This window comes from Sapajus apella, unplaced genomic scaffold (genome assembly GCF_009761245.1).
Source record: "Sapajus apella isolate SASKATOON/1434 unplaced genomic scaffold, GSC_monkey_1.0 scaffold64, whole genome shotgun sequence".
NCBI lineage: Eukaryota > Metazoa > Chordata > Mammalia > Primates > Cebidae > Sapajus > Sapajus apella.
In genome coordinates this window covers 7,995,951-8,011,332 of record NW_022437004.1, presented here as the reverse complement: position 1 = coordinate 8,011,332, position 15,382 = coordinate 7,995,951, and the positions used below count along the sequence as shown (strand labels likewise).

The 15,382-nt window shown below is 41.2% G+C and overlaps 1 protein-coding gene across 4 annotated transcripts in view; it reads right to left on the bottom strand.

The window, feature by feature from the left end:
* The window catches only part of SLC44A3 (solute carrier family 44 member 3), a 72,217-nt gene that overhangs the window by 52,117 nt on the left and 4,718 nt on the right, over positions 1-15,382 (bottom strand). For all 4 annotated transcript variants that reach the window (XM_032247928.1, XM_032247929.1, XM_032247930.1 and 1 more), the window contains exons 4-7: positions 12,547-12,683; positions 11,625-11,718; positions 2,562-2,722; positions 403-492 (exon numbers count right to left, since the gene is read on the bottom strand). In XM_032247928.1, coding sequence (XP_032103819.1) covers positions 403-492; positions 2,562-2,722; positions 11,625-11,718; positions 12,547-12,683 — 482 coding nt within the window. The remainder of the gene's footprint in view (positions 1-402; positions 493-2,561; positions 2,723-11,624; positions 11,719-12,546; positions 12,684-15,382) is intronic.

Here is a 15,382-nt window from a genome sequence, read left to right as displayed (position 1 = left end):
AGGAGGTTGAGGCTGCAGTGAGCCATGTTTGCGCCACTGCACTCCAGTCTGGGCAACAAAGTGAGAGCCTGCCTCACAAAAAAAAAAAAAAAAAAAAAAAAAAAGAGAGAAAGAAAGGAAAGAAAAGAAAAAGAAAGAGAAAGAAAGAAAGAGAGAGAGAAAGAAAGAAAGACAGTGAGCGAGCAAACAAACAAACAAGATTGGTCATTAACTTTGCACTGTCTGTGAGACATAGCAACCCCCTGCCATCCTCCCTGGGCCTGAGTCTCCTCATTTGTAAAGTGACGGGCTAGATCTTTAAGATTCCAGGTAGCTTAAAAATGCCAACTTTTACGTTCTATACTTAATGGAAAGTCTTTCCATTTAATTGAAAAGAAATCAGTCAAGTAGAGAAATACTTACATGATAATCCCAATATAATCAACGAAATGAAAATGTGAACCAGGAGGGTGGTGATGAATCTGAAGGTAAACATCACGGCCAAAGACAAGGCTGAAAAATTAAGCAACACATAAACCTCAATAGCAACAAAGGGTAGAGGCGATGATGGTAGCACTGGGATGACTAAACCCTCCAGAACAGTGATGGCTAGGATTTTATTCAATCTCTAAATATCTCAGGATATCTACTAAACACCAAATAGAAATAACAAGTTATACATGGGGCAGTCTCTGACATACCATGCAGTCGTGCCATAAGCCGGTCTCTGGAAATGCTAGTATTCTTCTTAAAAAAGAAATTTTGTTTTTGGCTGGGCATGATGGCTCACATCTGTAATCCCAGCATTTTGGGAAGCCAAGGTGAGTGGATCACCTGAGGTTAGGAGTTTGAGAACAGCCTGGCCCAATATGGTGAAACCCCATCTCTACTAAAAATACAAAAAAAATTAGCCAGGTGTGGTAGCAGGCACCTGTAATCCCAGCTACTCAGGAGGCTGAGGCACGAGAATCACTTGAACCCGAGTGGCAGAGGTTGGCAGTTAGCCGAGATTGCGCCACTGCACTCCAGCCTGGGCAACAAAGTAAGACTTCATCTCAATTAAAAAAAAAAAAAAAAAGAAAAAAAAATTAGCCATCTTATTCTCAAATGCTCGAATCTTTTTTTCTAACAAGTCCAAAGGAACCATTTAAAATTCTTATCACATTTAACTCTTTTGACTTCAAACTGGGCTTATGTAAACTTCTAACTTTACATGTTCTAAGGTACTCTCATTAAATATGAAAGACTAATAATGTCTTTAAAATGAAGAATTTAAGATCCTAACCATGAAGTAAGCTGTATGTATTTTTTCGACATAGGAAATCAGGACCATCTAGATATCTTGGCATTATGGTTAGTAAGGTGGGTTTTGGGATTACACAGATCTGGGTTCGAGTCTTAGTTCTGCCACCTCTTCTACTAGGTGTGTAACACTGGCCAAGTCCTGAACCTCTCTTAGCCTCAGTTTCCCCTCATACGAGTGGTAAAGGGATTCTGATGAGGTTTTAATGAGTGAAGAATAAGTACAATGCCAAGCACATGGTAAATGCTCAGTAAACAACAGCTGTTCCATTATGAATCTAATAAGTACATGGCAATGTCCTCACAGGGACATTAGGTCATCATATAAGGTATCAGGAGTAACCTGAGGGTTTTTTGTTATGTATTGTAACCAAGCCAGTATTTGGGAGTCAAAGAATCCTGTCTGAGTCATTTGAAGTCATTTTCAGCCTAAATAAGAAGTCTGAAAGTCATGATGGTGACTAGTTAAGTATTCCCAAGCATTCAGGAATTAGGAAGCTTTTAGCAATGAAACTGTGGAAACTCAATCTGTTAACTGTTAGAAATATGTTAATGTCTGACCAAAGAGTTTCTCTCAACCAAGAGGTCAGGGAGCTGCCATTAGAAAGCAAGGTGACAACAGGCTCTTACCACTGTCTAAAGGAGCAGGGTGTATTAACCTGTTCAAAGAGAAAGTTGGTTCTTGATTTCAGCCAACTGAAACACAGAAAATGGGAAGTCAAAAGGTCAAGAGTGGGTAGCTGCTTCCAGAAATGCCCAGAGAAGGCTCAAGGCCTTGACCTGTCTACAACCCAAAGCAGGTATGTCCCTTAAAGGAGTGGGATACAGCAGACCCCTGCAGTCTGACTCCACTTAACATGGATGCACACATGTCCTCGCCCTGCTCACTAAGCAGCCTTCTGCTCTGGCTCACCTACAGGTGGAGGCATGTGTGGCCAGAAGACATGGTTTCTGGTTGCCCTGACAGTTGTATTTTTCATGGCCCATCCACAAATTGGTGATCTGCTTTATACACTCATCCCCAGTGAGAAACAGACACTAGGACATGGTCAGTATATAAGGCAATCCCATCCATTGAGGCTTTCTGCCAGAGGGCCAGCTGTTCCTCTATTCTTATTGCCCTCATCCCACTTAAATCTGAAATACTGAAAATATCTATAAAGAAAATACAAGTTTTATATTTAAGTCAAGAGGCTAATTTTCATTATACCATGTACGTAAGTGCTAGGAACTTTGGCACTCCATTAACAATGACTAAGATTAACTTAACTGAGAATTACCTAATGCGAGGACACACAGGCCAAGGACTGTGTCTCTTCCCGACATGATTCCACTTAGAATTCGGTGGAGGGTGTCAACATCATTTATCAAAACAGATGCAAACAGGGAGTAGCACTCAGGCGTTTGAGGGATGCATCGGTTAAACAAGGGAAATGACTTGCTAAAAAAAAAAATAGATGGCAAAAATGTTAATTTACTATTTATGTTTAAGAGATGTTTATTTAACATTCTCAACTACCAAAAAAGTTTAAGAACTGCAGTAATAGAGGGGGGCCCAGCATCCCATTTGCAGAGCACACCTTAGAAAGCCAGGCAGGTATGCTCTGCTACACTGATTAGTTGATGTTCTGAATAGGAAGTTGATTATGGGAACCCATAGAAACCAAAAACCTAAACTTGGGGAGCAACATTTTAAAGAATTAAAATGGCATATATTTAAGGTATACAATGTGATGTTTTGATATACATAAACTTCGTGAAATGATCAACAGTTAAGCTAATACACGTATCCATCAATTCCCATAGTTATATTTTGAGAACACTGGAGATCTACTGTTGTAGCAAATATCAAACATACAGCACAGTATTATTTTTTAGGTACATGTGGACTGCATATATGATGGTGGTTCATGAGATAATAATGCTCTACTTTTAATAGCCAGAATTTATTCATCCACTGTATCCTTTGACCAACATCTCTCATTTCCCCTGCCCTCACCCCTGATAACCACCATTCTATTCTCTGTTTCCATGAATTTGACTTTTTTAGATTCCACATACAAGTGGGATCATGCATGAGATTTGCCCTTGTGTTCCTGGTTTATTTCACTTAACATAATATCCTCTGGTTTATCCACGTGGTTGCAAATTGCAGGGTCTCTCTTTTCTTTTTTTTTTTTTTTTTTTTGAGACGGAGTTTCGCTCTTGTTTCCCAGGCTGGAGTGCAATGGCGCAATCTCGGCTCACTGCAACCTCCGCCTCCTGGGTTCAGGCAATTCTCCTGCCTCAGCCTCCTGAGTAGCTGGGATTACAGGCACGCGCCACCATGCCCAGCTAATTTTTTGTAGCTTTAGTAGAGACGGGGTTTCACCGTGTTGACCAGGATGGTCTCGATCTCTTGACCTCGTGATCCACCCGCCTCGGCCTCCCAAAGTGCTGGGATTACAGGCTTGAGCCACCGCGCCCGGCCTCTCTTTTCTTTTTTTAAAGGCTAAATACTACTCTGTGGTATGTGTACACATACTACATTTTCTTTACTCTGTGGTATGTGTACACATACTACATTTTCTTTATGGGGAACCTTTTTTTTTTTGAGACAGGGTCTGGCTCTGTCGCCCAACCTGGAGTACAGTGGCTCGATCATGCGTCACTGCCACCTCCGCCTCCAGGGTTCAAGCTATTCTTCTACCTCAGCCTCCTGAGTAGCTGAAACCACCGGCAAGTGCCATGATGCCCAGCTAATTTTTGCATTTTTTTGTAGAGGCAGAGTTTCGCCATGTTGCCCAGGCTGGGCAACATAAGCTCAAGTGACCCACTCACCTTCATGTCCCAAAGCATTGGGATTATAGGCGTGAGTCACCGTGCCCGGTGGGAACCACATTTTTTACTCTCCTGTCTTAGCCCTTCTTAGACACAAACTACCAACTCCAACAAAGGAATTTTATTTCTGTAAGAAACTATTAGGGATGTGAACTGGATCAGACAGAAGGTGTGTTAATGACACTATTAGCTTAATTCTGTCCTGTTTAGGAAGGCATATGAGGTTTGAGAGCCTTGCTATGAACACTGGATGCTTAATAAATAAATAAATACCAAATGTATGATTGATGCTGCAGTTAACTGCCGTGGGTAGATGAGAAAGTTGACCTTTTTTAAGGCCCTTCCTGAAATGTAAAAATGCCTAGGAATATGCATTCCAATGAATCTTCATGAAGCCACTGATACCTTCACAGGGTCCTGCTCTTCTTCATTTCCATGAACCCCAAATGATGGAAATAATCCCAACCAAAAAGTATCAAATTATCTAAAAACTTGTTCAAAACCCAGTCACCAGTCATTCTGTGCAATGTATGAGAATGAAACGAACGAGAACCCAAATTTAAACAAGATTTCATTGACCTGAATAAAAGAACGACTTCCCAAACGTTTATTTTTCTTTTTTCTGAGTTGGAGTCTCACACTGTCACCCAGACTGTCGCAACCTCCGCCTACTGGGTTCAAGCAATTCTCCTGCTTCAGCCTCCCGAGTAGCTGGGATTACAGGCACCCGCCACCACGCCTAGCTAATTTTTTGTATTTTTAGAAGAGATAGGGTTTCACTATGTTGGCCAGGCTGGTCTCGAATTCCTGACCTCGTGATCCGTCTGCCTCCGCCTCCCAAAGTGCTGGGATTACAGGTGTGAGCCACCGCACCCAGCAACCCAAACTTCTTATGAAGCACAACATAGAACATGTGGAAGAATCTTACTCCAGAAGTCTCAATATGACAGAAATAGTTCCTGAGTCACTGGATAGTGATTTAAGCGAAGAGTAACATGAAGGGTATTTTTTTTAATTATATTTTTGAAGGGGTAGTACATTTACATAGCTTAAATTCCAAAAGGTACAAGAGACCAAACTGCAAGAAATTGCCTTTCCTTGTCACTGAGCTGCTGAAGTACAGTTCCTCACAGGCACCCATTGTTTTTGGTTTCTTGCAAACCATTCTAGAGGCTTTTATTTTTTAAAGCATATGTAAATATCATAGGAAATTTAAATGAAACTTGCAGCTGAGCTCAAAGATAATAAAAATTATACTCCAAGATGAGATGCCAGATCCCACCATTCAGGGCTTGCCAAAAAAAGAGGTGGAAGAAAAGTGGGTAGATTATTCTTGAACCCGCACCCATACTGAGAGCATGAAAGAGTTGGAAGTTGATAAGAAGAGCATTTTAAAAAATATACTTTTAATTTCTGAATAATTTTAGAGTTACAAAAAAATGGTCACAATGTAGAGAGTTCCTGTGTATGCTTCACTCGCCTTCTCCTAATGTGAACATCTTACATAACCACAGTATATTTGTGAAAATTAAGATTTAACATTGGCACTAAACTATAGCCTTTATTTTGATTTCACCATAACATCCTTTTTCTATTCCAGGATCTAATTCAGGATAGCACATGGCATTTAATTGGCATGTCTTCTCTTTGGTCATGACAGTTCATATTTTTTGTAGAGACAGTCTCACTGTGTTGCCCAAACTGACCTGAACTCCTGGGCTCAATCCCTCCCCCCACCTCTGCCTCCCAAAGTGTTGGAATTACAGATGTGAGCCACTGTGCCTGACCTGTGACAAGTTTCTTAGTTTTTCCTTGTTTCTCGTGATGTTGACATTTCTGAAATGCATTTTGTAAAATGTCCCTTCATTTGTAGAATTTCTCTCATGTTTTCTCCTGATTAGATTACGGTTAACAGGTTTCTGGGAGACTGCCACAGAGGTGAAGTGCCTTTCTCATAGAATCACACCAGGGAACAGGACAGCACTGGTGAAATTAACCTTGATCACCTGGCTAAGGTGGTACCTGCCGGGTTTCTCCAGGTAAAATTGCTATTTTTCTGTTTTCCCTCTCTATTCTTTGGAAATGAGTTACTAAGCCTAGCCCACTCTCAAAGAGAGGCGAATTCCACCTCCCAGAGGAAGAAGTATCTACATATATTATTTGGGATTCTTCTGTTAAAATTTATCCCTTTCACTGGGCACAGTGGCTCATGCCTGTAATTCCAGCACTTTGGGAGGCCAAGGCAGGTAGATCATTTGAGATCAGGAGTTCGAGATCAGCCTGGCCAACATGGCGAAACCCTGTCTCTGCTAAAAATATAAAACTTAGCCGTGTGTGGTGGCAGGCACCTGTAATCCCAGTTACTCGAGAGGCTGAGGCAGGAAAATCGCTTGAACCTGGGAGGCAGAGGTTGCAGTGAGCTGAGATCGTACCACTGCACTCTAGCCTGGATGGCAGAGAGAGGCTCTGTTTCAAAAAAAAAAATTTATCCCTTTCCCCCTTTTATTTGTTTATTCAATTATTTATTTATGTCAGTATGGCCTCATGGATGTTTATTCTTTTCTTTGTGTTATAATCTACAATTGTATTACTCAATCTATTCCAGCTTTGGCCACTATGAGGCATCTGCGTCCTTTTGACATGACTCATTCTTTATTTTTCTTTCTTGAGCACTTCCTTACTTTCCGATGCTACAGAATGATGATACCAGGCGTAGTTGGTATTCTCCTTATTCAAGTCCTAGAACCTGCCATTTCTCCAAAGAACCCTTGAAGACCAATAATTAGACACCATGATCTGGGTACTGGGTATGGTTTGGTGTTACTGATTCTAGGCCTTATAATCAATCCTAGTATGTAGCTTCAGAATTGCTAATCATTCTACCGTATTGTTTAGGGAATGTTTAAAAAATGAAAAAAATGAAAAAACAAACAAACAATTGTTAACCAGTACCCATGCAGTAAACAAACGGACTATCTGGAGCACAGCATCTATGTATAGCTCCTTTTCTCTATAGCTTACAGTATCTAGTCACGAAGCTGTTTTCCAAAGTTACACTCATCAGCTCCTTATTTGTAATTTAATTTGTCACCCGCTACACTTTATCCTAAGATCTCCTGACATCTTGATTTTAATTTTTATTTGTATATAGTAAAATCCACTCTGCATAGGTGATGACAAGTGCAGAGAGTCTTTGGAAGAGCAACTTTGAAGAGCTGAATTTTTTTTTAACTAGACTTGTCATGTGACTCCATCCCCATCCCCAAAGAGAAGAGGCTGAGGGGTACTATTCCCAAGTCAGATGAGAAGGGTTTCATGGAAAACATAGCCTAGGGAATCACCTGGCTTAAGGTCTGAGCCACCCCAAGAAATCTGGAGAGTGAGCGGCTTTAACAGCAGAGCAGAGAGTTACAGTTGGGGACTTAAGAGCCCCCAGGGCATTTGTCAGGGCAAAGGGTGAAGAGGGCTTCCTGAGGTCCAGTTGTGGGTCACATGTGCACACGTCCCAGTGACTGCCATTGACCGTGTCTAAGACAGCCATGTAGAAGGCTGTGGGGACCTTGGCAGAAGGAGCTGGAGGTGGCTGCTCTTTGAGCTGGCTAATTAATGCCTCAGGACTGAGGAAGGCTTCTCACATGACCAGCCAGAGTAGAGATGCATTAGACTACGTGGAAGGCACTGCAGCTGAAAGAGCCCCAAAGAACCCAAAACATGCCCGTAAGAGAAAGCTGGCCGGGACATCTCCCAAGCCCAGAGAATGCTGGTGATAGTATCAGACAAGTAAATGTACTCCTGTTACCCTTTCCTTCTCTTCATTTTTGCTGCGCCAGTCCCTTAGACAAAACCTGTTTTAGCAAGCTGGAAGAGGAAAAATAGAAGAGGAGAGGAGCAGCTGACTTCAGCCTCCTTCCAGGACTGTGGCCTTTCCCACTCGCTCCTGGGTGAAGTGTGCAAGGGGCGGAAGTTTAAACCTTTAATCAAGTGAGAAGTTTATCATATTGGGCTGAATATTTTTTACTTTTTAAAAAAATTTTTGACACAGGGTCTTGCTGTGTCACCAAAAGTAGAGTGCAGTGGGTGACCACAGCTCACTACAACCCCAAACTCCTGGGCTCAAGAGATCCTCCCACCCCAGCTTCAGCTAGGACTACAGGCAGGTTCCCCTATACCAATCTAATTTTTAAATTTTTTATAGTGACATGGTTTCATTATGTTGTCCAGCTGGTCTTGAACTCCTGGACTCAGGTGATCCTTCAGCCCTGGACTCCCAAAATGTTGGGATTGCAGGCATGAGCCACTGTGCCTGGTCTGGGCTGAACGTTTTCATTATTGACTCAAAAGTGTCTCTTACAACTTAAAGTGACTCAGTACATATTACCTAAAAGTTACCAGAGAAACCTTGGGAACTGCCTGTGTTTTTATTCAGCAGAAAAAAAAAAAAAAAAGTATTCCCACTGAATAAATTTAAAGAGACAGAGAAAGGCAAAAATTGTTTTCCGACTACATCCTGTAAGTCATGCTTGATGTAATGGTTATACAAGCAAATATATACCTATATGTATATATTTATATGTTTGTATATATTTATATTTATATATACTTACAATATTTATATTTTCTACTTTTTATGCTAAAGACAGTACACTACACACTGTTCTATTATTTGCTTTTTTTTTTTTTTTTTCACTTAATATGCTTCAGAATGTAAGGAATTCCTCTTTTTTACTGAGGGAAAATTTATATATAGTGACATGCACTGATCTTAAACATAAAATTAGAGACTTTGTTAAACATATACATCTATCAACTACCACTCCTTTCAAGATATAGAATATTTCATCAGCTGGGGTAGAGATGCATTGTTTTTTTTTTTTTGTTTTTTTTTTTTAAGACAGAGTTTCGCTCTTGTTGCCCAGGCTGGAGTGCAATGGCGCCGTCTTGGCTCGCTGCAACCTCCACCTCCTAGGTTCAAGCGATTCTCCTGCCTCAGCCTGAGATTACAGGCACCTGTCACCACACTCACCTAATTTTTATATTTTTAGTAGAGATGGGGTTTTACCATGTTGGCCAGGCTGGTCTCAAACTCCTGACCTCAGGTGATCTGCCCACCTCAGCCTCCCAAAGTGCTGGGATTATAGGCCTGAGCCACTGTGCCCGGCCCATGGCCCGTACGGATGCATCTTTAGACCATGGCCTGAGGTTTCTTCACCACTTCTGCTTTTCTTCTTCCCATTAGCAAAGCCACTCAAACTTACAGGAAGTCATTGGGAGAGCTGCCTGTATATTTAGATTACCCTGCATATGGAATTTGGCTGAGCAAACCACACAGTGACATGTACTGGCATCTATGTGGGAGGCGAGAACTAGAATTTACTAGGGGGAAGATATCCACGCCTTTTAGATTCTGAATACATGGGGGACTCAAAATACATTACCATGTCGAACACCAAAGTGCAAAAAGATCTATTTGCTTGTTGCCTTCTGCAGCGCTTTTTCACTGCTCTTAAAAGCTCATACCTAGATTCACCAACTTCTTGATATTCAGCCATTACTCTAAAAGGGTATGTTATACCTCACATGATCAACAGGGGAGGAAGAAACAATCAGTTCAGTCAAAAAGAGGTATTCAGAAAATGTTCTTTGGCCCTACAGCCACCCTTCTCAGGTTTTCCAGCTTTTCTATCCTGGCACTGCTCTTCCAGGATAAATATGATCATTTTCACCTTACACAAACACTTCCTTGTGCAGGAAAAGGGAATGGAGCCCTTGAGGCTGTTTCTCTCTGTGTCCAAGAAAGGCCAGTCAGTCAAGGGTTTTGTCTTTACTTGAAAAGTTAGTATTGGAAACATTTGCATTTAGGGTGGAAAGGACTAAAGGGCCAGCATAGACATGGTGCTGTTATGACACATGGCATGGGACTTTTTCTGCCAGCTTGATGTGAGTCTAGGAAGGCCACTCAGCAGGCAAAATGAAACCAAGTCTTTACTCAAACTTAGACGCTGCTTGAGTTTGAATGCCAGCGTTTCCATTTGCTGGGTGTATGACCTTAAACCTCTCTCTGCATCAGTTTTCTCAGCTGTAAGATAGGGATGAAAACAATACCTACCACGTAGACATTTTCTGAGGCCCAAATTAAGTTAATTCGTGTTAAGGGCTTAGAAAAGTATCAAAAGCTCAATAAATGTTTGCAATTATCATCATAAGCATCAAGATACAAGCTTCCTGTGGAATTGCAGTTGCCATCCCATTTATAGTAAGAGGAGAGTTTATCCAACTCTGGTTAAATTACAACCTTAAAAATTCCATTCTCTTTCAATACTATCTGCAGATATAGTTACAAATTGTGTTCTTAAAAAAAATCCTCTCCAAGTGCTAGATAATTTTCCTTGCATCTACTACTAAAACATTGTAGTTTTTTTGTAACTGGGTTCAGTATGTTTCATTGAGATGTGTTTATGATATCTTACAATTAGCAGAATTAAACAAATAAGATATTATAGAAAATGCAATGACTATTCTCCTAAGCAAATAATTCTCTCCTCCTTCAATTACAACATGGAGTATTTATTTCAGAAAAGAATATCACAAAATGGCTATTTTCTGTCTCCGATGTGATTAAAACTTCCTCAGGTCTTTTTGTGTTTGTGTGAGCACCTGCTACTTCTGCATTTTTCTAGCTTCACTCGCAACCAGTTAGAAGACTATGAAATACATGATTTTTAAAAAAGGCAACAGAATAGTAACTAACAGTGTGAGTCATATGTAATAAGGGTAAATCTTGTTTTGTGAGATTTCTAGTTTTGTTTTATATACATAAATATGTATGAAGGTATGTGCGTACTGGAGTTGGCACGTAACAAATTCCTTATTGTAAGTTCCAATCCAGACTTCAAAAAACATCATCCTAGAGGACTGGCATAATGCTTTGTTTTAATTAAATCATCCTACCACATGCCAGGTAGTACACTAATTTATGGAGTGAGTAAAACCTTGCAAGGAGCCCACCAAGTGTACTCTTGATAAGAACCCATGCTTTCTGTTTTCATTGAGAAGAAAGGTGTGGTGATCATTGGCCTTGCCCATCTGGTCTGTTTCTTATGAAGATACCTAGAGCAATAAAAACTAACCGAGTCTGATTGTCATAAAAGGGCAAAAGTAAATGACTGTTACTTTGCAATAAATAGTTGGAGCAGAAAAAAATACACACTAATTTATAAAATCACCTTGTTAGTAATAAATCATGTTACTTCTTGCTAGCTCTAGTGTTCTTTGAAGACTATGTGTATTTTTATTGTTTGCTGAGTTTTCTCCTTATTTAGCCTGATAACTAATCCACTGTCCAGAGGCATGCTGCAAATAGTCCCTCCATGCTTTTATCCCTGGCCTCCTATAGATTTCAAGCTCCCTGCAGGCAGGGGCTCTTCTGATATCTCCTTCCCATAATGCCTAGAAGCATAACAGATGCACACCAAATACCTAATAACTTTTGTTGAGGGTTAAGCAAAAAGTGTAGAAGCTTTTACCTTGGAGGAACTGGTAGCCTGGGGCACAGTGAGTCTGCTTTTGGACTGTGGGTGTAGTTGAAGGAATTCAAACTATAAACACACAGGAAGGACCCTGGAAGCAGAACACACAGACATTATACCATCCTCCCAGGTGAGTCAGTAAGGAAACCAGTCATGTTACCAAACCAGAAAGGAGAAAATCAACTACTAGGTGTATGGGTGACAGAAACACAAAAAGAATAGGCATATAATCTGAGGTCTAGAGAGGGCCTCCCTTACGTTCTCTTCAAAATCCCAAATTCAAAACTAAAAGTTATATGACTGGTCCTAAAATAATCTGAAGTATATTTGAAAACGATGTAGAACGTTGATAGTTTAAACCCGGCTTTGCAAATAATTTTTGAAAATCTGGCAAACCATTTCTTCGGCAGATAAAATTCTGAACAGTGGACCCAGTACAAGGTACTTTAGTTATACAAATGCTTTTGGTACAACTTACAATATCCGACTGCTCAGTGGAAGGATCTATTGGCCCTGATAATCTCATGAAAAGACCTACTTGTCAGCAATTCAGCCCACAGCCTGCACATACATCTCTAGGACTGGATGTGCCCACGTGCCTGGAGCTCCCTGACTTTCTTCTGACCCTGCCATTGGGTCCCAAATGTGGGCTGTCTCCTCTTTCTCTCTATGGATAACCATGCACCTGAAGTGGCAGGGAGCATACATGGAACAGTCAGATAAATCTGGATAGAACCAAAATAACCTGAACAGCTCAAGAGAAAATGCTTACGGCCTTTTCCACACAAGAGGAAGCACTCACAAGGAAGTAAACCTTCCAGCTTTCCAGAGAAAGCAGAGTCAGGATAAATTATCTCATCTGGGTCCCCACAGCTTACTCCACCATGGGGAAAAGACTGAAGCAGGTCTTAATGCCTACCACTGGTGTTTGCAAAGAGCTGGACCTCTTCCAGGGAGTCAAGCTGCTCTTCAGGGCAGCTGGATACGCAGAGGGCTGTGCGGTCGAGCCGCACACCTTTGACTTCCAGGTTGCAGGAATTCATAAAGAACACGTGTCTAGGAGACAGATGAAACAGAAGAATGCGTTAGAGCACTGCCTCTCACTGGGCTTAATTGTGGGCCTTAAAAATAACCACATGCTATCAAATGCAGGGTTCCCCCAGGCACAGTTTCATAATTAAATGTTTCAGCATAATTGAACATTTATCATGCTTACTGGTGGTCATCCATGAGGCTGTACAGCTTGGAGACTGTCTACAAATGGTAACAAAGCTTTGTTTCTCCAGATTTAGTGTTTTCTAGGGGATAACACTGGGGAGTTACCTGAGAAAATCTGAGGAAGAGAAGCAATTGATTAAACTGCCTGTGAACTGGTAGATCAGGCCAATGCACACACTATTCAATGGACTCCATGGAGAACACATTTGTACCCAAGACTGTTCAAATATGCTTCAGAAAATAACTGAACACAGGGAAGTGAGAAGTGGAAAGGAGGAGGCTGAGGCTGGGAACTAAAGGCTTGTCTTTCCCCTTTTCTCTCAAGTTGAGAGCCAGGAGGCTCAGGAGAGCCCTACCGCAGCTCCCCAGGGACAGGGTAGAGGGGGCACAAGAACGAAACTGGACGTGCCATCAGCAGGTTATGCACTAGCAGCCACAGCTTCCGGACTCCTGCCCAAGCACTTATCCAGGCTCTGAAAACTCAGGAATGGCAGAGGAAGACCCCATAGGCTGCCCTCCATGGGAGAGACCTCGAGAAGGGGTCCCAGAAGGTGTTTCCCCCTCCTATTGGGCATGGAAGAAAGATGGTGCAAGAGGAGATGAGAAACAGATTTCCTGGGTGTATAATCTATATATTTTTGAAAAAGTTTAAAAAGTATGTTAAAATATAGATAAAATTTACCATCTGAACCTTTTTTTTTTTTTTTTTTTAAGACAGAGTCTTGGTCTGTCGCCAGGCACCAGGCTGGAGTGCAGTGATGCGATCTCAGCTCACTGCAACCTCCGCCTCCCGGGTTCAAGCAATTCTTCTGCCTCAGCCTCCCAAGTAGTTGAGACTACAGGTGCACGCCACCACACCCAGCTAATTTTTGTATTTTTAGTAGAGACGGGGTTTCACCATGTTGGCTAGGATAGTCTCGATCTTTTGACCTCATGATCTGCCCGCCTCGGCCTCCCAAAGTGCTGGGATTACAGGCATGAGCCACCATGCCCGGCCACCATCTGAACCTTTCTAAGTGTCCAGTGACATTAATACTTTCACGTTGTTGGGCTATCATCAGCATCATCCATTAGCAGAACTCATTTTCCCAAACTGAAATCTGTACCCATTAAACAAGAAGTTCCCACCTGCCTTTCCTCCAGCCCTTGGCAATCTCCATTCTACTTTCTCTTTCTAGGAATTTGACTGCTTTACATATCTGACATAAGTGGAATCATACAATGTTTGTGTTTTTGTGACTGGTTTATTTTACTTGGCATGATATCCTCAAGGTTCACCCATGTTGTAGTATGTGTCTGAATTTCCTTCCTTTTAATATTTCATTGTAATGTACAAATCACATTTTCATCATCCATTCAACCACTGACAGACACTTGAGTTGCTTTTGAGAATAATGAATGCATACGCACTTCAACCAGGAATGACTGTTTCTTGGCACTGCATTATGAACACAACATGAAATGGGAGCACATGGACATCTAAGTCACCCTCCCTCCTCCTGTCTTCTTTTAAGTGGCTCTACGAGTGTAGGAGAAAATGCCCCCTAAACAATCCATGCCCAGAAATGGCAAGAGCCCCCTTGGGAGCAACACTCAGGAGGACAAGAGCCTGAGTCTAAGATTTGTATTTGGTGACTCCAAATTTACATTCAAGATTTATTTAGATCCTTAGTTTTTCTCTCCTAGGAGCTACTTTTATTCTTGAGTCCTAAAAATCCTTTTTGCTGTTGTTGTTCTGGTATGTGAAGCAAGAGCTAAAATCTTAAAAATTCTTACAAGGCACTCTCCATCTTAGAAGCTCATGGTCAGGGATTTTTCTCCCCTCCACGGGATTCCCATCCCTTTGCTCCCCTTTCTGTTTCCCAGTGAGAGCTGGGGTAGGGAGGTGGGGGGAAGACGGCAACACAGTGCTACAGCTGAGAGTGCAGCCTGGGGTGGAGGGTGGGACACAGGTCCCCAGCGTTCCAGGTGGGTTCAGGTATTTCCACAGAGAAACAACACGTGGATGATGTAGGGTTCAAACATACGCTTGGTAACATGATTCTAATACATGATGGAGAACAATAGCAGCAATTAACATTTATTACACCTTAGCTCATGCAGTGTCTCAAGGATCCTTAAAACAACCTTGTTGTGACATAGGTATTATAACTAGTTGACAGAGATGAAAACTAGGCTTTGAGAGGTTAAGTACTCTGCCCAAGATCACACAGCTGAAAAGTAGCATGGGCTGAATTTGAACTTAGGACTGCTGATTCTAAAACCTGTACTCTTACTCATACCATACACACAGCCTCCCTTTTTATGAAATAGGCTGACAGAGTTTTGAATGGGAAAAGTTTTCAGGCTTTAAATGATGAATTTATACCAAGTTTTGAGGCACAGCTCCTCTACAGACTGGGGACTTACTTAGATACTTACTTTTTATTTTTTTTATTTTTTTTATTTTTTTTTATTTTTTTATTTTTATTTTTATTTTATTTATTTATTTTTTTAAATTCTTTTTTTTTTTTTTTTTTTTTTTTTTTTTTTTTTTT